The sequence below is a fragment of the Esox lucius genome, chromosome 11 (assembly GCF_011004845.1).
Source record: "Esox lucius isolate fEsoLuc1 chromosome 11, fEsoLuc1.pri, whole genome shotgun sequence".
Classification (NCBI taxonomy): domain Eukaryota; kingdom Metazoa; phylum Chordata; class Actinopteri; order Esociformes; family Esocidae; genus Esox; species Esox lucius.
Genome location: NC_047579.1, coordinates 33,686,279 through 33,707,858, shown reverse-complemented (window position 1 = coordinate 33,707,858; position 21,580 = coordinate 33,686,279). Strand labels below are relative to the sequence as shown.

The 21,580-nt window shown below is 40.9% G+C and overlaps 1 protein-coding gene across 7 annotated transcripts in view; it reads left to right on the top strand.

Annotated features, from left to right (window-relative positions):
* The window catches only part of grid2ipa (glutamate receptor, ionotropic, delta 2 (Grid2) interacting protein, a), a 44,597-nt gene that overhangs the window by 2,216 nt on the left and 20,801 nt on the right, over positions 1-21,580 (top strand). For 6 of the 7 annotated variants that reach the window (XM_034295378.1, XM_034295374.1, XM_034295376.1 and 3 more), the window contains exons 3-8: positions 1,005-1,258; positions 1,535-1,867; positions 2,296-2,450; positions 18,223-18,495; positions 20,584-20,669; positions 21,006-21,075. In XM_034295378.1, the coding sequence (XP_034151269.1) occupies positions 1,005-1,258; positions 1,535-1,867; positions 2,296-2,450; positions 18,223-18,495; positions 20,584-20,669; positions 21,006-21,075 (1,171 nt within the window). Of the gene's footprint in view, positions 1-1,004; positions 1,259-1,534; positions 1,868-2,295; positions 2,451-13,366; positions 13,799-18,222; positions 18,496-20,583; positions 20,670-21,005; positions 21,076-21,580 lie in introns of those variants that run through there. The other variant, XM_034295379.1, reaches the window with a different exon arrangement.

Here is a 21,580-nt window from a genome sequence, read left to right as displayed (position 1 = left end):
AAACATCAGAGTGCGAAGCAAGAGGCTAATTTCGTCCTCAGTTGTTCTCACGCTGCTATTACATTGCAGTAGAGCAGTGTTTCTTAATACTGGTCCTGGAGCCCTAAAATGTTGCACTGTTTTTTGCCCCTGCACTCTTTTTGATTTGATTCAAATTAGAGGGTTGATTATGATATGTAATATTATAGTAAAGTGTGTGAGTGCTGGTGGAAAAACAACACTGAAAACTCCTTTGGGGTATTTCCAGTATTTGGATACAGTGCTGTAGAGGGATGTACTGTAAACTTTCCTTCACATGCGCGGGTGCTCTGTGGCGTGCATGCTCACAAGTGCAGCCTTTTGCATGGCACTAACTCCTTCCAGTATCTTTGGTTCACACAGCTGCTCATATCGCTGAGTCTCCATTTAAATGCTATCATACTATGATGTTGCATGACATTGTTATTAGATAGACCTAATTACAATACTTTTTCACTCCTATACCCCAAATACATCAAAGTGTCCTGTTTTTACCTGGGTCTACCTTTAGTGTATTTGGGTCATTCCTGGTTATCAGATCCTGGTCTAGATGTGGGTCTGACCTGGGTCTTTACTGGTCTCAGGTAGTGTATTTGGGGAACCATGGATTAACATTATAGTTCCCGCATGCTCCCATGCCTCCTACTGGACTAAAACAGAAAATGTCTCCCCAATGTTTTACTATTCTATCACCTAAGGAGGCATTCATGTTGCTGGGTCTATAATGTGGTGTATTTGATTATGGTATTTGAACCGGGGATTCTATACTCCGCTCAAAGCAGTGTTGGTGTAGCCTGGTCCCAGAAATGTTTGTGCTCTTGCCAACTACTTTGCTGCAAGTCAAACATGTTCCACAAGAAGTTGGCAAGACAAGCGGAAACAGACTGGCACTCGGACAATGTATAACTGGCTTAAGTAACTCAATGTAAAGTGTGAACTATATTGCTCCCAACCAACCCAATACTCCAATCCTGACTACTCTCCAGACCTGACCCTTCCGGCAACCAATCAGAACTGGCCCGAGGAGTTTGGGTTCACTCTGGGTGGCGCGGGCCCTAGCTACATCCTGTCTGTGGTTGAAGGCAGCAGTGCCTACCTGGCGGGCCTGCAGCCTGGAGACCAGGTGGTGGACATTGAAGGCCAGGATGTGTCCTCTCTCAGTACCCAGGCCTTGGTGGCCCTGGCACAGACACTGAAGACTGTCCCCCCCAGCATCGGAGTGGTGTCACGCATAGAACAGGTCTGGGCCAGTTGGGAAATTAAGTTAGGCTTCACTGGTGAAGATTCATTTACATTTCACCAGGATTTTTCTTTAGATACATTTTCAAGGTAGAAAGAGATTTGGTCGTGACATTGCTGTTGCATCTTACCAAACCCCTCGATTCATGAAGTGAGATTACTGCTATTTATTATGTGCTGAAATCTGGGTAACACAACGGTGTAGTGCAAGACTACATGTATTTTTATACCTTCCTTTCCGAAGTTCATTGACTTCTGACTGATTCCCCATCCCCAGATGGACATCAACCCAGGCCCTGATGGCCGTTTTGGCTTCACCATTGTGGGAGACTGCCCCCTGTTGGTGGATGACTGCCTGCCCAACTCCCCGGCGGGCCGAAGCGGCCTCCGGGCTGGTGACTATGTGATGGAGGTCAACGGGATCCCTGTCAAGCATCATGAAACTGCTGCAGCCATGATCAAAGCTGCACAGGGCCGCCCACTGCGCCTGGGTGTGCTTAGTATGAGACGGAGGATCAAGCGCCTCAGTCACAGCATGAAGGAGGTGTCTCTGAGCGGGGATAGCATCAGACAGGACCGCGCGCACAAGGCCCTGGAGTTTAACAAGAAGGTGTGTGCGTGGTTGAGTTCTGTGTATTCATGACAACTACACTTGTTGTCTTTGTATGTGTCTCCATCTTTGAAGGTCTTCACACACACAAACCCACAGAAACAATTTACATTCTTACATTTTAGTATTTTAAGAGACGCTTTTATAAAGAGCGAAACCTATGTGAAACAACCACACAGTGGATCAGCAAATGTCAGGGCTGGAAAGAAATACCAAACATTATAACATAACATAATAAACAAAATTAAAAACAAAAAACAAAGGGGGTGTCAATGAAAATATTTTAGGCACTCCATGAAAAGGTAGGGTTTGAGATGTTTTCTGAAAATGGGCAGAGACTCTGCTTTCCTAGCCTCCAGGGGAAACTACTCTGACATTGAGGTGCCAGGACATATCATCATGAAGTTGTGGGTATTTATATCTTACAGGTGGAGGAGGTCCTTGGTGATGACCCTGATGTGAAGGAGCAGTTGTTTGGGGTTCTGAAACAGTATGCAGCCGAGCGTAACGTGGAGAACCTAGCCGAAGCCCTCCCCGACATCTTAGTTAGTGAAGACCATCAGCAGCTGATTGACAGCGTCAGGTACCAATCGCATCATCACTTTGCGGGATTACTGTACATTGCGGTTTACTTTTTATAACTGAGATGTTGAATAAGGATAAAAGCAGTAGAAAGCTACAGTTTTTCTTATTGTCATTTTGCACTGACTCCAGGTCAGTGCAAAACAACAAAGCGCTTGGTGGTCTACCCTGAACAAAGGTCATGCACAACCTAATGTCTGTTTGCAGAGAGGAAGAGGGAAAGAGAGAGGGGTATTTCTCACCAGCACTGGTCAAAAAATAAGCGTATCTGTGTGCTTCAAATGCTGGCTGTCTTAGCAACATTTGACCCAACTACTATCCTCTACATCATTAGGCCTATCTCCAGATCTTGGCTGTTTTCCAGTCTATCCTCTATAGAGAGATGAGGGATGAGGTCACCATTCTAGTGTGTGCAGCTAGCTACTTTAAATATCAACAGTACTATCATAGTAGTTTTACATGATTAAAAATAGTGATGGCCATTCAAGGCTTCATTACTGTTCTTTCAGCAGCAGGATATTATGCTAGCAGTGCTAACTCAGATTTTATTTTTCAGAATAAAAGCCATCATTGAAATATATAAGGTAATATAGTTAAAAATGTACTCTGTACATTTTATGTTTAATCTCCTTTCCAATGTTATTCTTATCTGTTCTTTTTCACAGACTAGATTGTTAACTATATTGCCTTATACATTTCAATGACGGCTTTTATTGCGATAAAGAAAATCTGAGTGCTCCCAACATAATATCCTGCTGCTAAAAAACCCGCTAATGAAGCCTTGAATGGCCATCACTAATTAAAACTGGATAACAATTGATTAATAATGTTAATCTTTTATACATCAATAACATTTGGCATGGCTGGGCACATTTTTCATATTGAGTATTTGCTCCCTGAAATATCTACCTTTTGCTAACTTTAGCAAGTTGGTTGAGCAGCAACTATAGGCAGGAAGGAACTGTATCGTTAGCTAGCATTACAGTACAGGCAATGGTAATACGCAGAGTAATTATAGCTAATCTGGATGACACCAGCTCTCTGGTCAACCAGACTCAATGAATGCTAGGCTGCAACAATTATTAGTTGGAAATTAAAAAGCTAACTAGCTACCCATTTCACCATCTCTAGGTTGTTTTAACATCTACCTGTTAAAACGTGATTGGCCATTGGCCGCTATACACTGACTCGTGTCTTTGATGGGGATGGAGATTTTTCTTATGGTAATGGTACCTCACTGAAGTGAGGTACCATTTTGGTTTAGCTAATTGCTATCTCATATAAATTGCAAGAATTCTCATAATAAATATCGATTAGCTACTCTTAGAAGTAATTTGGCCAATCCTTTCTATATGGAACATATTTTTCCAATGCAAAATGTATGTCGAATGCATGATGATTATTTCACAAATATTCTAACGTACTGTAGCGACTTTGGGAAGGGTACTCACCCCTCCAAATTGTATATCCCTATTTGGAGCGATGGGTAGTGTGCCCAGCTGGGGAGCCAAAGATTGCAGGTTTGACATGCTGTCAGCCATACATTACAGTATATTTAGACATACAATTTAAAAATGTATAAAATCTTTTAAAATCTTTTTTTTATAAATATATTTAAGTGGCCAATTTCAAACCTTTTCACATATATTTACCAAATGTATTCAGAAATATATTTTCCAAATGCATTCGAAAATACAGCTCCGGAAAAATTTAAGACACCACTGCACCTTTTTCTTTCCTTTCCAAAACAGTTGAAAAGGAAAGTTTTGAGTAAGGAACAGAAGCGTTCAATTTGCAGTGGTCTCTTAATATTAACCCTTCTGTTCCTCACTCAAAACGTTCCTTTTCGACTTTTTTGGAAAGGAAAGAACAAGGTGCAGTGGTCTCTTAATTTTTTCCGCAGCTGTATATTTAAAACCCATTTATTTTCCATATGCGTTTAATAAGTGGTGATTATTTAATATTTAAGAAGCTTGTCATTTTAACAAAAAATACATAAAATACATACCTGTGGAGCTATGAATCTTCATTTTAATAAATAATATTCAAGTGGTCTATCAATTCCCAAGTGTTACAGGGTTTTACTGCATAGCAGTGAGCATGGAGGGAGTCTCATAAACTTTACTGTAATTATTAACCAAATACTTTATTTACAAAAGGGTCCTAATTGGTTTAACTAAGAGTCTCTGAACAAGATTGCTGATCAAATGTTTAGTTTGGTCTTTTATTTATTAATTTATTTGAATAAAGTATATATGGGTGAGACCTGGTTGTAGATCAGCACAACTACTCAGAGAAAAGAAGTTGCATAACAATTAATATTTCATAGAAAAACTGCTTTCATCTGCATTGTACTCCAAAAAAGCAATTGGAAGATAATCATTTTTGTGACAGAGCTCTATGTCCTTGACCAGATGTCATCTGCAGGCTTTTTGGTGGCGTGGGTTAGCATATTACATTCTGTGTCTCAAATAGCACCCTGTTCCCTGGTTATTTCAGTCTTTGACCAGGTAATAGGGTACCATTTGGGATGCTAAACATTTCTCCTTCAGGTACAGATGAAAACTGTCAAAGTCCCCAAAGAATATCACCTTTCTTTCTTCTCAGCATTGACTGTGAAACAGGAAACAAAGACTTTTGCTTGCACAGGCACTTTCTATGTGTGTTTGTGTATTAGACCCTAAGAGGCGTACATACATACACTCTCTCTCTCTCTCTCTCTCTCTCTCTCTCTCTCTCTCTTTCTCTCTTTCTCTTACTTTTATTTATATCACACTGTTGATTATCATATTTTTCCTGTCCTTTTATCTAGCTCTTTTAGAGGCTCTTTGCTGTTCATGGCAGGAGGCACACAATCACTTATATCGTCTTTGGACAGTTCTATGATTTAGAGAGACTTAAACGCACACCACACCCACACACAAACACTAAAAAACTCTTCTGTTTTGGATTTATAAACACTGCAGAAAGCAATGCTGCTGATGATTAACTGCTTCAGGTGAGAACTTGCTTGCTGATCTGAACACTGCTCTTTTGGACAGTTGCTATGTAGTAGACACACTGTTATTATGCACTCGACAAGGCTCCGTACAGAATGGAGAACATTTTTGTTGGTTTGTTTAATTCTTTGAGTATACCAGTTGGATTTATTTTGTGGTCTTCTCATCTTTCTGCAAGTCATTTTGAGACCACGGCAAGTTATTGAGTTAAAAATATTGTTGCTGTATGTCTGTAACTGAACCAATAACAATTGGGGGTCAGGACTGTTTTGTGTCTGGTAAGGGAAATGCATTGGTGCTGTTACTTGACAGCTATGCTACAAATTGCAGGGATGGTGGTTTATGTCATTTTAATTTTCAAGACAAATATTCTGGCTTTTCATGTGTGGTAGGGTTTCTTTTTTGTTCCTTTTATTTTATTTATTTTGTGTGCTTTTTTCATTCCACTAACTATTTGATAAGCCATCCTCCGAAAATATCTAAAATGTATTATTATGTTTTCCAAAACCATCAGGCTGTTGTTACTGTTGTTTTACATAACCATTGTTCACTAGAGAGCTTGGTCTGCTTCCTCTCCCAGTGGGGAAGAGAAGAGATGAGGTAGGAGATAACGATAATATAACCACAGCACTCCTGCTGCAGCATAGGAAAGAATCCGGACCACTGCTTTGTCAACAAAAATTGTATTCTCTATCTATTCCCACTGTCTCAAATAGAGCATAAAAATGCATAACAATGTTAAATATATAATTAATATCATGTTGCCTTGATTTTTTTTTACTAACATCATGAATTACCCTTTCCCCAATTTTGTTGTATCCAATTTTATCTATGGCCCAGTGTCATGGCAACAACTCCTAATGTTTTCAGGAGAGTTAAAGCTTGCAGAAAACCTTCCTCCTAGGAGATTGCACCAATCAGGAGCTCACATGGATCAATACAAGTGAGGGCACCCTATCACAGTGCTTACTGACCTGACAACCTCGGTTAGCTTTGCAGGAGGCCATTTCACCTGAAGGAATCACCAAAGTACAATAACACTAGGAAATGCCCCAATTTACATTGCCCTGGGATTTACTTCCCTGGGATTCATCAGATAGCAGCATAGTCAGTGTTCAAACAGAGTGATTGTGTGGCCCTCAGCCACATTATTGTTCTCTTCAAACATCAAAACAGGGAAGAGTTTGTGCAGGTACATGCTCTACTAAAACACAGTATTATCTTTCTTGGCCTGGGCTCGGCACTTGGTCAATCACTGGGTTGCTTGAAACCTGTGAAGTACACACATATCGCAGGAGGATGTTTGGAACGTAGTCTTCAGCCCACTAGTGTCCATGTGCGCGGCTCAAGAGCCTGACTTGAGTAGTGCAAAGAGTTAGGGGGCTTAAGACAGGACAATCTTGTGTGTGGGCAAGGCAGAGATGATTGGTTTCAATGCAAGGCATGAGCTGAAGGAAGCTAGCTTTGTGACATCCATGACACACACTTACACAAACATAGTCACACAAACACATACACAACAGCCATGAGTTGAGGGACAATACCAGAATGATGTTGGCCATGACCACCTTCCTTTTATAATCCATTATCTCCCGAAGTCCCAGCCACATACAGCTCCGGAAAAAAATAAAAGAGGCCATTGCAACTTTTTCTTCCTTTCCAAAAAAGTCGAAAAGGAAGGTTTTGAGTGAGGAACAGAAGCTTTCAATTTGCGGTGGTCTCTTAATTTGAACCCTTCTGTTCCTCACTCAAAACCTTCCTTTTAAATTTTTTTGGAAAGGAAAGAAAAAGGTGCAGTGGTCTTTTATTTTTTCCCGGAGCTGTATGTCTCATGTTTTGTCTATTGGGTTGTTACTAATTAGTCCTTATTATGAACTTTTGTTAAGGACGTAGTTGCCTTGTTTGTACCCAGCCATGTCTTCTGTAGTCTTATAGTTAACAATTTGGTAAAATAATATGCAGTAGTTCTCAAAAGTATTCACACCCTTGGACATTTCAAATGTAATTAATTAGGGTTTTTTGCACAATATATACAGTGGGGAGAACAAGTTTTTGAGACACTGCCGATTTTGCAGGTTTTTCTACTTACAAAGCATGTAGAAGTCTGTAATTTTTATCATAGGTACACTTCAACTGTGAGAGATGGAATCTAAAACAGAAATCCAGAAAATCTTTTTAATTAATTAGCATTTTATTGCTTGACATAAGTATTTGATCACCTGCCAACCAGTATGAATTCCGTTTCTCACAGACCTGTTAGTTTTTCTTTAAGAAGCCCTCCTGTTCTCCACTCATTACCTGTATTAACTGCACCTGTTTGAACTCGTTACCTGTATAAAAGACACCTGTCCACACACTTAATCAAACAGACTCCAACATCTCCACAATGGCCAAGACCAGAGAGCTGTGTAAGGACATCAGAGATAAAATTGTAGACCTGCACAAGGCTGGGATGGGCTACAAGACAATAGGCAAGCAGCTTGGTGAGAAGGCAACAACTGTTGGCACAATTATTAGAAAATGGAAGAAGTTCAAGATGACGGTCAATCTCCCTCGGTCTGGGGCTCCATGCAAGATCTCACCTCGTGGGGCATCAATGATCATGAGGAAGGTGAGGGATCGGCACAGAGCTACAGGCAGGAACTGGTCAATGACCTGAAGAGAGCTGGGACCACAGTCTCAAAGAAAACCATTAGTAACACACTATGCCGTCAAGGATTAAAATCCTGCAGTGCATGCAAGGTCCCCCTGCTCAAACCAGCGCATGTCCAGGCCCGTCTGTAGTTTGCCAATGACCATCTGGATGATCCAGAGGAGGAATGGGAGAAGGTCATGTGGTCTGATGAGACAGAAATAGAGCTTTTTGGTCTAAACTCCACTCGCCATGTTTGGAGGAAGAAGAGGGATGAGTACAACCCCAAGAACACCATCCCAACCGTGAAGCATGGAGGTGGAAACATCATTCTTTGGGGATGCTTTTCTGCAAAGGGGACAGGACGACTGCACCGTATTGAGGGGAGGATGGATGGGGCCATGTATCGCGAGATCTTGGCCAACAACCTCCTTCCCCCAGTAAGAGCATTGAAGATGGGTCGTGGCTGGGTCTTCCAGCATGAAAACGACCCGAAACACACAGCCAGGGCAAAGAAGGAGTGGCTCCATAAGAAGCATCTCAAGGTCCGGGAGTGGCCCAGCCAGTCTCCAGACCTGAACCCAATAGAAAATCTTTGGAGGGAGCTGCAAGTCTGTATTGCCTAGCGACAGCCCCAAAACCTGAAGGATCTGGAGAAGGTCTGTATGGAGGAGTGGGCCAAAATCCCTGCTGCAGTGTGTGCAAACCTGGTCAAGAACAACAAGAAACGTATGATCTCTGAAATTGCAAACAAAGCTTTCTGTACTAAAAAGTTCTGTTTTTCTGATGTATCAAATACTTATGTCATGCAATAAAATTCTAATTCATTACTTAAAATCATACAATGTGATTTTCTGGATTTTTGTTTTAGATTCTGTCACTCACTGTTGAAGAGTCCCTATGATAAAAATTACATACACTGCCGATTTTGCAGGTTTTCCCACATAAAAAGTATCAAATACTTGTTCTCCCCACTGTATATCCCACCCACTGACAGGTGCCATGATGATGAGATTATAAATGGTATTCACTTCCCCTGTCATTGGTCATAATGTTATAGCTGATCTGTGTACACAGCTCTGAAAAAAATGAAGAGACCACTGCACCTTCTTCTTTCCTTTTCAAAAAAGTTGAAAAGGAAAGTTTTGAGTGAGGAACAGAAGCATTCAATTTGCTGAGCCTCTCAATTTTAACCCTTCGGTTCCTCACTCAAATCCTTCCTTTTCATTTTTTCCGGAGCTGTATATACATAAAATATCAGAGTAAGAAATAAAATGTTATAATTAAACAAAAGATAACTTGCATAGGTAGTATTTGCATAGGTATAAACCCCCTTTAGTCACTATTTTGTAGAGCATCCTTTGGCAGCAATTACAGCCATGAGTCTATGAGTTTTTTGGATATGTCTCTTCCCGCTTTACATATCTGGACATAGAAATGTTTGCCTATTCTTCTTTGAAAAATTGCTCAATCTGCATGGGTACCTTTGTTAAATAGCAATTTTCAACGTTTTCCACATATTCTTGAATAGATTGAGTTTCAAGCTTTCACTTGGCCTCTCCGGCATTTCTTTGTGCTTTGCTGCATCCATTTTGATCTGTACCTTCACAAACTTCACTGATGCAGAGAAGGATCCCCATAGCATGATTCTGCCACCTGCTCTCCAGATGACGTGCATTACTAAGCTTGTTGCTAACATAGCGCTTAGTTTTGAGGCAAAAAAATATAATTTTTCTCATCAGACCATAGAATCTTCTTCCATTTGGTCTCAGAGTCTCCCACATGCCTCTAGCCGAGATTTTATTTGAGTTGTATTCTTTTTGCCCACCTCCCCTACTTTTGTTCACCCAGGCTATTGTTGCAGAATGCACAGTGTCTCCCAGCTCCCAGCTCGGAAGACTGTGATTTCTTTAGCAGTTACTTGGCTGGCTAGTGCCCTTCTCTACCGGATACTCTGTTTCTGAGGACAGGCTGTTCTGAACAGATTCACAGTTGTTTCATATTCTTCCCATTTCTTAATAATGGACTCCAGTGTGCTCAGGGGGATATTCAATGCCTTGGATGTGTTATTATATCCCACCCCTGATTGATATTCAATGCCTTGGATGTGTTATTATATCCCACCCCTGATTGATATTCAATGCCTTGGAGGTGTTACTATATCCCACCTCTGATTGATATTCAGTGCCTTGGATATGTTATTATATCCCACCCCTGATTGATATTCAATGCCTTGGATGTGTTATTACATCCCACCCCTGATTGATATTCAATGCCTTGGATGTGTTATTACATCCCACCTCTGATTGATATTCAATGCCTTGGAGGTGTTACTATATCCCACCTCTGATTGATATTCAGTGCCTTGGATATGTTATTATATCCCACCCCTGATTGTTGCTTTTGAAAAACCTTATTATGGAATGTTTCTTCATCTTCATGATGTAGTTTTTGTTAGAAATTATATTAACTGACTGGGACCTCCCAGAGAGAAGTATTTTTAACCTAAAATCTTATGAAACACCTAGAAGTCTTCTTTTGCCTGACAGGTAAAATGCCATTAATGAGCTTACTAGTGCTCTCTTTCTTCTTTTTAACGTGCTAATAAGATCTAATTTAAGCTTGCTGAATGTTTTGACTATGTCTCTGATCAATTTCTTCTTACTAGTCTACGTCATGATGGCTAGCTAGACACTTTATTACACTTTTTTTTTATCTTCATGTTGTCAGACACCAACAACAGAATCCAAAAGGAAATGCAAAACGCATTGTATTTGTCATACTGATTCCGGAGTAACTTTAACACAGAATAATAGGATCCAGCAACATAACACAACTATACTGTAAACTAAATTGTTTAAATAAGTAAATCAAAGTTACAATCTTACAGTAAAAACTGAAATATCTTTGCCATTAGAAGTCATTTTCTAAGTGCTAAAAAGATGCATTATCTTCAACTATGAAGTAAACACAACCACTGCAATGTCCTGGGAGGTCCTGACAACAGAATTCCCTTTATGGGGAGTAAAATTAAGAATGTCTGGACTTTTTCTATCACTGTTGTTTTTCATTCTCTCTCTCTCTCTTTCTTTCTCTCTCTCTGACTCTCTCTCACTCTCACACACACACACACACACACACACACACACATTATCATGCACATCGACCTTGCTGCTGAGGTGATATGTCTCATGTGCCGTGTGCATTCAGAGGTAAAAACATAAATCCTCTCCAGCTTCATATAAACTTGACCAGCCAGTCTATGCCTCTGTCCCAGCGAATCTGCCCATCTCTCTCCATGGATCTGTTCTATTTTTAAGTAGCCTACTTTCTATAATAAATTATTTCTTAGGATTCTGACTCACTCATCATCACAACTTGAAAACCTATTGGTTAGCAAGATCTGGAACATTCTAAAGTTCTGCCCAATATGTGCACCCCAAGTGTCATCAGTATGAGTATTAAGATATACGTCTTTGGATTTAAGCTTACATCTGGTATGTTATTTGTTCATTTGTAACATTATATGGGCAATTTGTACAGCATGCAGATTCAATTGTTCAGCAGATGATTGATCAGATAGCAGTTGAGTTAGTTATAAAAGGAATGAGGTGTGATAAAAGTGTCAAGAGAGTCTTTTGAAATTAATTCCAGCCAATAGTTAGACTTGCACAGTCGCCTGATCCCGTAAGCTTACAGTTAAAAGCTGCACAATATCTGTCTGGTCAGGCTGGGATTCAGAGCATTTGGGCATGGGGCGTTTACAGTGGGTGTTGAGAAAAGTTAAACTTGAATGCGATTGGATTGACATGCAACTAATCAAACCAACAACCCATATGTGCCATAATTCACAACAACAAACCATACTGTACATCAAGCAATAACAATCAAACAAGCAGATCAGTAGCAGATTAAGATGTCTGAAATTGACTATAGCTGTCTTTGTCACGAACATTTGTGCATTAAAGGCACATTAAAGTACCAAGAAAATATTTGAAAAAACAATTCAGTTTCAAATTCAATTTCAATTCAATTTAAAAAAACAATGCATTCAGTTTAGCATTGCCGAACATTCCTGAAAAATAAATTAGTCCACACCCATAATTCATGAAAGCGCGCTGATTAGCCCAGTTAAACGGTAGCCGGCTTCAAACTTAAGCCTACTCAGCCAGACCAGAGTGGATATCCGTGTAGCTTTTAAATGTAAACTTGTTGGATCAGGTGGCTATGTGAGGCTATAGTCAATAGTATCAGAGAACTTAAATGAATTATGGCCTAGTGGGCTTCTGGAGTGATCCTTGTGTGATGGCTATCAGAGCAAAGATTACTATTGATCATTTTTACAAGAGTATACTTGAAAGTGGGGGTAAAGGACTCTTCATTGTGTAACAAGAAAACTATTTTGGCTTTAACTACACACTGAAGGTGGATGATATGGCTATGAAATGAGAGTGAGCAGTCCAACCATAAGCAAATGTAGTTCTAAGTGTTTGCATACTCTAAGTACCCATAACTAACCCATTAATGGCAAGGATGATTGGGTGGCAAGAATGTTGTAGGTGTATGTTATAAGCATGTGTGATGTTATTAGAGCTGCAGTATGTTGTAGTGTGGTCAGCACAGAGTTCATTGAAGAGCCATCTGAGTGAGAAATCTTCAGGGACAGACTCATTAATGTCGCTAGCAAAAGTCGTCGTAACTGATTCAAAAGCAAGGCCAGCCCTGCAAAAGTAGTTGTTGGCTTGAATTTGATTGCAGACGGCAACTGAAAGATTCATGGGTTTTCCAGTATTCCATAACTATTTTGTGTCATTAACACAGGGAGAAAACTGGGGAAAAGCAAGGGGAGGATAACAAATTGAATATACTGTCACTGTCAGAAAACAGGAGATGGTAAACATTTCAATAAAACTGGTAACCGAGGGCTGTGTTTAGCCTGTAGTTGAAATATCAGCTTGACTCAAGGCTGAGATGGCTGTATGGTCTGTAGAATCTCCAGAGAATAGTCATCTTTTAAACTTTAAATGCAAGATTTTCTCCAAGCACAAATGATTTGCTGCATGTGGGGGCCCCCCCACTAAATTCCGCTTAAGGCCCGCAAAAGGCTAGGGCCAGCTCTGCAGTCCCATTTCTAAATTTGCTCATCAGTGGATCTTACAGTCTGTGCTAACCTGTCTCAAATTCCAAAGGGACTTTACACTTCTCACTCTCCTCGCTCCCTCCTTACACATTTTTTCCTCGATCCTCTGAGAAACGAGACGATTAATCCTTTCGTCTCTTCCATTCTCGCTCTGGGTGACTCCTTGGACACACATGAGCATTTCGGAATCCCAGTGGTTGCCATGACTAGCTCTTGGTGACCCAGTAGTGGAGTAAAACAAAGAGGGGCGTATAATATGAAGTTAACTGGCTTAGGATTTTTTTGACATGTTTGGGGTTTTAGGAGAGCATGAGACTTTTTTTTTGGTTCTCATTGTCGCTCTCTGTCAATCTCTCTCAATTTTTGAGATGATTTCTTAGCCTGCAGCAAGCCAGAGCTTTTGGAGATCAATGGTACCTTCTACTTCTCTTATTCTTCTCTGTTTCCCTGGACTTGTTTTTTTTATTTATAACACATGAGCTAACAACAATTAAGACTGAGTCTGGTCTGAACTGAAGAACTTCCTTGTATCCCCGAAGAGCCATGGAGAGGGATAAAAGCATCTCCCGGCATTTTCGGTACAGTACTCCGTGGGCTTTGATCTTTGTTTTGTCATAAGCTTTTTTTAGCACTGAATTGAATGAAGTTACTCCTGAGCATGCTTTGCTGTTTTACTGAAACTATCAGATTCAAGTGTTTGAGTTTCATAAGCCAAAGATTTGCCAAACTGTGAATTTGAGAATTTCAGTATTTAGTACTTTTACGTTTAAGTTTGATTTTATTATGTACAATAAATAGAAAATATTAAATGAAATACATACATAATGAGCTCACAGGTGGCACATTGCTCTAAGGCATAGTTCAACCCTCTCCTGGGGACCTGCCAACCATCTCACAGCCCTGAAATAGCTCGCCTGATTCAACAGGTAAGGGCTTGTTAATTAGTTAATATGTTGATTCAGGTGTGCTAGCTCTGGGATACATCTACTAGATGGAATGGCTGGGTGGGTCCCCAGGATAGGGTTGACCTATGCTCTAACGGACTATTTCATAGCACAAAGTTTACCATCAACATCTAGGTTTGAGCATTAAATTTGCTTCCTGTTGAAGAGTGGCTGGGAAGCCCCATGAGTGATGCAAATTGGCCGGCCTAGCCTGGGTAGCAGGTGGGCAACGTCAGCATGGATTTCCTAATCTCATACTACTACTGCGACTCCCTTAGGCAGTTCATGCGCCTGGAAAGCTAAGTTAGGTTGTCCCGTGTGTGACTGCGTTGTAAGTCACGCGACTTCGTGGTTGGAAGAGATTGTCATGGGTACTATGAGAAAAGATTGCCACAAGCTTCAGTTAAAAATCCAAACTGCTCCTCTACGTCTACCCCAGCTGGGTTTTATAAGACATAACTGACATTGATTCTGTTTTAATAACTTTCCCACATTCTGGTTGTCACTCATTCCTAAGTGTGGCTCGTCCTTGATCTAACCCTCCTCCATCTCTATTTATAGGTAGACTCGACCTGCTTCTAATTGAGGGCAAACAAGGCCTACATCACAGAGGCCTGCATTAGTACTTAACATGAAGTTTGCTTTAACTCTATTTCAGGGCAGAAAGTTTGTATGCCATATTTCTTCGAATGGCAGTACAGATTATTTTTCCAATGGTTGTTTTTCTTATCCAGTTCTTTCAGACGCAGTGCTCGAAGAGTTGGGTCTAGCACAAGAGTTTGTGAGAAGTTGGTATCAGCTACAAGTTTCTTTTTATCAACTACATGTTTCTTGTACAGAATTTGGTCTCGAATGCATTATGAATTCTCTCTGGTAGATTCTCTGTAGTCTTACAGAGAAATCAAATTCAACATCAGAGTTAAGTGCAATCTTTAGGTCAGAAATCAGCTACTCAAACAACAGTGCTTATTCTATTTCAATGATTTCTTTATTCTCAACCTACAGAGAACCTCATAAGTCTCTAGTGGCCAAAATTATGTTTATAACATTGACAATTAAGGGCATCCTTCATGTTAATGTAGTCAACGTTGTCATGTCCAACAACTTAATCTGGTGCCATCAGCTAACTGGAAAATGTGCAACTTCCACAAGGAGATTGCCTCAGTGGCTCTGCCCATGATCTAACATCACCCAACCCAAACCATGTGCGGCAATCCGAGCAGTGTTACAGTAGCACCACTAAACCATTAGGCTACTTGTGTTCATGGAATATGTTTTAGCAAACTGTAAAGTTTTGCATGCCAGCTAAGTATTCAAGTGAAACATCTTCTCATAGACATTGTTGAGTAGTACATTATTTAATGGGACTTTTGCAGTAGCACCTCTTAACTGGTGGGCAACTTGTGGAGTTGTTTAACAACATATTGTAAAACAGGGGCAGGAGAAGAGGCGCAGAGCAAGTGTAAGAAAAAGTTTTTTGATTAGATTTAGATTAGATTCAACTTTATTGTCATTGAACAAGTACAGTAATTTTAAACATCCTTTTAATTACAACAAAAGGCACGTCAAACCATGAACTGCAGCACACTACAACAGGCACCCAGACTGATCCACAACTAAAAGCAAATCAAGGGCAACTTATATAGGGTCCCCAATTAGAGACAACGCAGCGCACCTGCCTCTAATTGGGTACCACCAAAACTGCAGCTCAGAGATGCCTAGAAGCACCTCTGTGGCCAGGCCCTGACTGTGGCCGCCAGGGACATAGATTTGTCTAGAGGCCCCCAGCCAGGACCTGACACTAAGAATGTTATGTCACAGAAATTGTCACAGATATTTTTAGCTAAATCTTTCTCCAGTCAAAGTGAATGTATTGAAATATATGGATGTTGTCTGCAAACTCCAGGCTATAAGATATTTTTTAAAGCTACCTGTTTTAAGATTATCAGCGACATCTAACCTTACCTTAGTCCTCCTTACTGCAATTCTGAATTCAAACGCGTTAAGCCCAAATTACTGGAATTTTAGTGTACTATCTCAGATTTTTCTATTTATTTTTCATTATATATCGATTAAAACTGCTTTGTAAAGCATTTCTTGCTATACTAGTGTATATGCACATGTACATATGCACATTTGTTTTATTACTATCTCTTTAAAAAAAAGCTTTGTGCAAATTGAGGAAAAACACACATTTAATATATAATAATCAGTTTAATCTTGTAATGTTTTTATTTGATTAATTGCAATGCAGTAATAATCAACAGTTTAATCAATTATCAAAAGAGTTGTTATTTGTAGCCCTAATTAACTTCAATCATTATGTGCATGCTAAAACAATGTTCTTGGCTACAAGAGACTTCTAACATTCACAATGTTCGTATCTGTGTTGCTGGTTCCTCCGGGACAATGACTGTTGATAAATATGTAAATGTAGTATATAATGGAATCAATTTAAAATCCAGCAACCTGACTCCCGTTTGAATCTATTCACTGTGGTTCCCTAGGAATTGTTTTTGTTGCTAAAAATTTAATTCAACCCGTAGCTCACTGTAACAACATCCCACCCCTAAATGCAAGGTGAACACAAGGCCAGCTAAACAGTGAAATTGTTAACTACAGATTCCTATATGACAATGCAAAACAGGGCAGAAATCATAGTATGCATGAATATTTACTTTGGGTGTGTGCGTGATTCAGATATAGCAAGTTTGTCTAATAGGATCAAATATCAAACCTGTTGTCTAAACAATAAAAGAAATCAGAATATCTAGTATGTGCCATCCAGTTATTCAAAACAGAACATGCAGTAGCCAATAATGGTAAAAAGAATTAGCACCCACTAACACATAGGGCAACTAAAGGGGTAAAAGAATGAGACTTCAGAGTGACTCTATGGCGATATGTATTGAATTACTAAGTAGTATTGTTCACTCCTGTGTACTTCTCTACCTGTTAGAGTCACTGCCTCGCTTTGGAAATTCAATAGTGATCAAGAGAAGCTCAACATCTCTACGCAATTAAAACATCTCCTCCACACTTGCTTCCTCTTCTCTGATTAGACACAGCAGTGGGCACTGTGTTTGTGTGCATGTGTGTGGGCGTGCATGTGCTTGGGTATGTAGGATGTGTGCTGGGACGGATTGGGACTAGAGAGAGGGAGAGAGGATTGTTCTCTCCAGAATGACAGTGGTTGTTCTTGTTCTCATACTGTAGCAGTGTGCAGGGGGTTGATACCTGGAGCTGCTACGAAGAGAGACACTGTGAGGGAAGTCACTCTGTAATCCTCATTTTCACAAACAGACATACAGGTACTACTGATCTCCATTCTTCACCATGGGATTCTATGGACAAAGAGCTGCTTCTTCAGATGATTTTAAGTCAGTTTTATGGATACCATGCTACTGATTTGTCTCTATGTTGACTGGACTAAATATATTTGTAGAGCTGCTTTCTTGTGATTCATAAGCTTTTCACCAACAACGAGATGCTTTTGCTCTTCCTGGATTGGCGTGTTTACTAGCATTTAGATTAACACTGCTTGATAATGGGTGCTTTGGATTGAAAACCTCTATTCCTGTTTCTTGAGTCTTTTTTGTTCTCCAAGGGGTGCTTAGGGAACCAGAGAGTTTATGGTTAGTAACCTGTGGTGACCCAACTATTTAGCCTCAGACTGGACTGGACACCAGGGAGAGGAAGCACTGACATCAAACACGAATCCATAAAAGACAAAATAAACAGAGAACCTCTTTTCCATCTCTATTACTCTCTTCATCTCTTATTCTCTCTCACTCTCACTACCTCCCTCTCACTCTCACCACCTCTCTCTCACTCTCACCACCTCTCTCTCTCACTACCTCTCACTCTCACCACCTCTCTCTCTCTCACTCTCACTACCTCTCTCTCTCACTCTCACTACCTCTCTCTCTCACTCGCTGATGGTTCTTCGAAACCTCCTATCAGAGTTCCCGTCAGCCTCTCTGACTCAGTGGCTCTGACCACTGCGAGCGGGAAAAAAAAACTTTCATGTTTGCCATTCCATCTATCATGTTGGCCAGGATCTTTATCCCCAAGAAGCACCGGGAACGCTTCGACGAGGTCGTGTCCCAGAGCCTGATGGGCCGGCTCAAGGGGCGGAGCTTCAGCGATCCGAACCGCAACCGCCTACGCCGGAGTCGCAGCGAGGACCACCCGGAGCGCCTGCTGGTGTCCACCCGCGCCAGCTCTGTCCCCCGAACGCACGCCGAGGAGAGCATGGCGCCCCCTGGCCGTGGCCTCAGAAAGACTACCTCCCTGACTGCAGGGCACGTCAACGCTGCGCCCCCTCGCAGGTAAGAGCTGTAGTAGATGACTATTCAAACGGTTATGTGGCCTGCCCACAGTATGCCTCACAGGAACAGCTTGGCCCTTTAGAACTGGGGCAACTAAAGGGGTACAGTGCTGCCAGTGACGTCCACTCTGGCTGTTCGCTGATGTTCTGGATCAATTACAGTCGACGAATTATACGATTAGACAGGCTTATTCATAGATTCATGAATGCTGATTCAGGGCTTCATTCAAGTGTCAGTGTGCATTAAGCTGATGCAATGTTATTTAAAAGATTCCAGTACATAACAAAACACACCATATTAAATGCAAACTATTATTTTTATCCAGGCATGTCATTTACTATATATAAACATGGAGTGACACAGGGAACCATCACAGCATGTGTTTAAGGCCATTGATAGCCTTTTGTTAACACCAAGAGCATAGTGATGGCTGAAGGTGAGAGAGTGATCAAACTGAGGGAGTGATCAAACTGAGGGAGTGATCAAACTGAGGGAGTGATCAAACTGAGGGTGTGATCAAACTGAGGGTGTGATCAAACTGAGGGAGTGATCAAAGGGATGTAACTTCATCTCAGGGGCGATTTCCTGCTGGTGGTTTGGACAGAATGGGGTTGAGTGGTCGTCTCTCTGGCAGCCTCCCCAACCTTCTTCTCCACACAGTCTTACTCACTCTCGGGCTCCCGAGTTGCTGGAGCCTAGCAGCAATAAGCAGTATGGTGTGGGGTCGTCCTCTCTCTGCCTGTTAATGGCAGTTCCTTCTCTCCAGCTCATTTAAATTCTCCCACTGCATGGCCTTATGCTTGGACTCTTCCCCCAAGCGGTGCCAGACAAGGTCCTGATGGACTACAGTGCACAGAGGCAGGGCTGGTCTTACTGACTGCCACTGGGAGCTTCTGGAACTCCTTTCGGGGTGTTGGTGTGATAAATGAGATTGGGGCGTGTTCGCATCATAAGGCATTATTGAATCTCCAAGGCAATACGTACCAGTCCTCTCCAATGACATCCTATTTAGTTGAATTACATTTAACATTGAAATACATATCTCACGCATTACCAGACAGTACGGCCTATGAACAGAGGTGTGCGTGAGTGTATGATGGCATTAAAATAGGCTGATCACTGTCAATCTGCTGAAAACAACACACACTTTGTCTTTTTCGAGCATTGTTTTGAATGTACCTGCTTACCTACTAGGCAAGTTCAACAAAGTCAATGTCACTCTTTCGATAACAGAGAGCCTTGATGAATGTTCCTTTCACTTTGATTCCGGCTTCCTGCTCAGACAGTACGGCAAACAACTCTGAATATTAATTATCTACTATAAATACTTTCAGAGAGAAACAATTTCGGTACCTTTTTTCTTGGCCCCTACTCACCTAAACATGTAATGAAGTAATATTGTCCCTCAGCATGCAGTATCTCAGTGAGTGCAGGGTGGGTGGTTGTGCACTGGCATTTATTATGAAGTAACCTGCATATTAGACCCTGGGTGTACCCTGTAGGGCACCCTATTCCACATATATGGCACACTATATTTCGTGCAGTACTTTTGAATAGAGCCCTAGAATTGGAATCCAGAGCTCTGTAATGGGAATCCATACAGTGAAGTGAATTGCTGTATTTCAGTACAGCAGGTAAAGTGGTTATGGCTTTATTATTACAGTACTTCTTTGCATTTGCTGAAACCTTTGATGGAGAGTGTATACTAAACACCCTATGTGGTACATACATGCAAAAAAAAGTTAGGCTGTCACAGTTTTTTGTAAAAAAAAAATGGTAAATCAACTTGGAATATCAACCAGGATCAAGAAATGTTTCTCCTTTGAACCCCCGAAAACAAAATGTTATTCACAGGGACAGCTGCAAAAAAAGTATTGAAGCGTTTGGGGGTGCAGGTTGGAGCGGACAATGTAGTATGTAGTACCTGAATGAAGCTGTCCCTTATTAGCCATTCACTTTCATCAGTGGAGCTTCACCCCCCAGGGCCATGTAGAAGTGAATGATGATTACTGTGTTTCCATTCAGTTATTAAGTACAGTAGAGACCCAGGTGCTTCCCAGCTGTGTTGTGCTTTTATCTGTACTAAAGGACAGTTCGAGTCTGCAAAGGCAACCTGAGTTTTGGATTCACCCTAAGGGGCCATGCACCTGTATGGATCGATTCAATTATCCCAGGTAGGTTGCATACAGCTGTGTGTGTGTGTGTGTGTTTGTCCATATGCCATTTAGTGAAAAGGAAGATGTGTACAGAGGACTGACTCAAAGAGACACCAGTGATAGAGCACAGTAGACACACACACACACACACACCATGTGGGTTAGTGTAAATGCACAGACTGGAGCCTTATGCTAAACTATGTTTTTTTTTGACAAGCTCTACACCATTTTGGCTTTGCTGGAGTTATTTTGCTACAGAGTTCACGCCAGCTAGGTGTTTGCTGAAGCTTTCTACTGGTCCATCTGTGAACACAGACACATTTGCTTCACATATGCCTCTCTCTCAATCCCCAGGAAGTCCAGCAGAGAAAGCAGGACTCAAACCTGGAGACCGCATCTTGTTTCTCAATGGACTTGACATGAGGTTAGAAAAGCATATTCATGTTGTTTTGATAAGTCTTTACAACAATACCTGGTAGATGTGTTGTTTTTAAAGAATTTGTTAACCAGTGGTAAAAATCAGTGCCTTATATAATGTAACGACTGCAATATAAGGTTTTGGTACAGGGAGTTTTAGTGGTTGACCCCATTAGAGTGTTGTGTTCATGTTAATTTCTAGGGCAGTTACAGTAGTGGTTATTGTAGAACTAATGTAGTATAGAACCTTGCAAACATCTTAGGCTACATGAGAAAACATTTTAAAGGCATATCTGAGCAGTGTTTATTTGTTCTGGACAGAAAAACAAGTAAACACAGGCTTCAAGGTTTATTTGTCAAATGCACTGAACAATACAGCGTCATCCTGTACACACATCTTCTTCTACCAAGTAATAATTTCATCAATGTTTAGGATGATTATTAGTGACATACAAATGTTAGCTAGCATGTAATTAATGGGAAATTAAAATTTTCAGTGGTTGGTTAGTAGC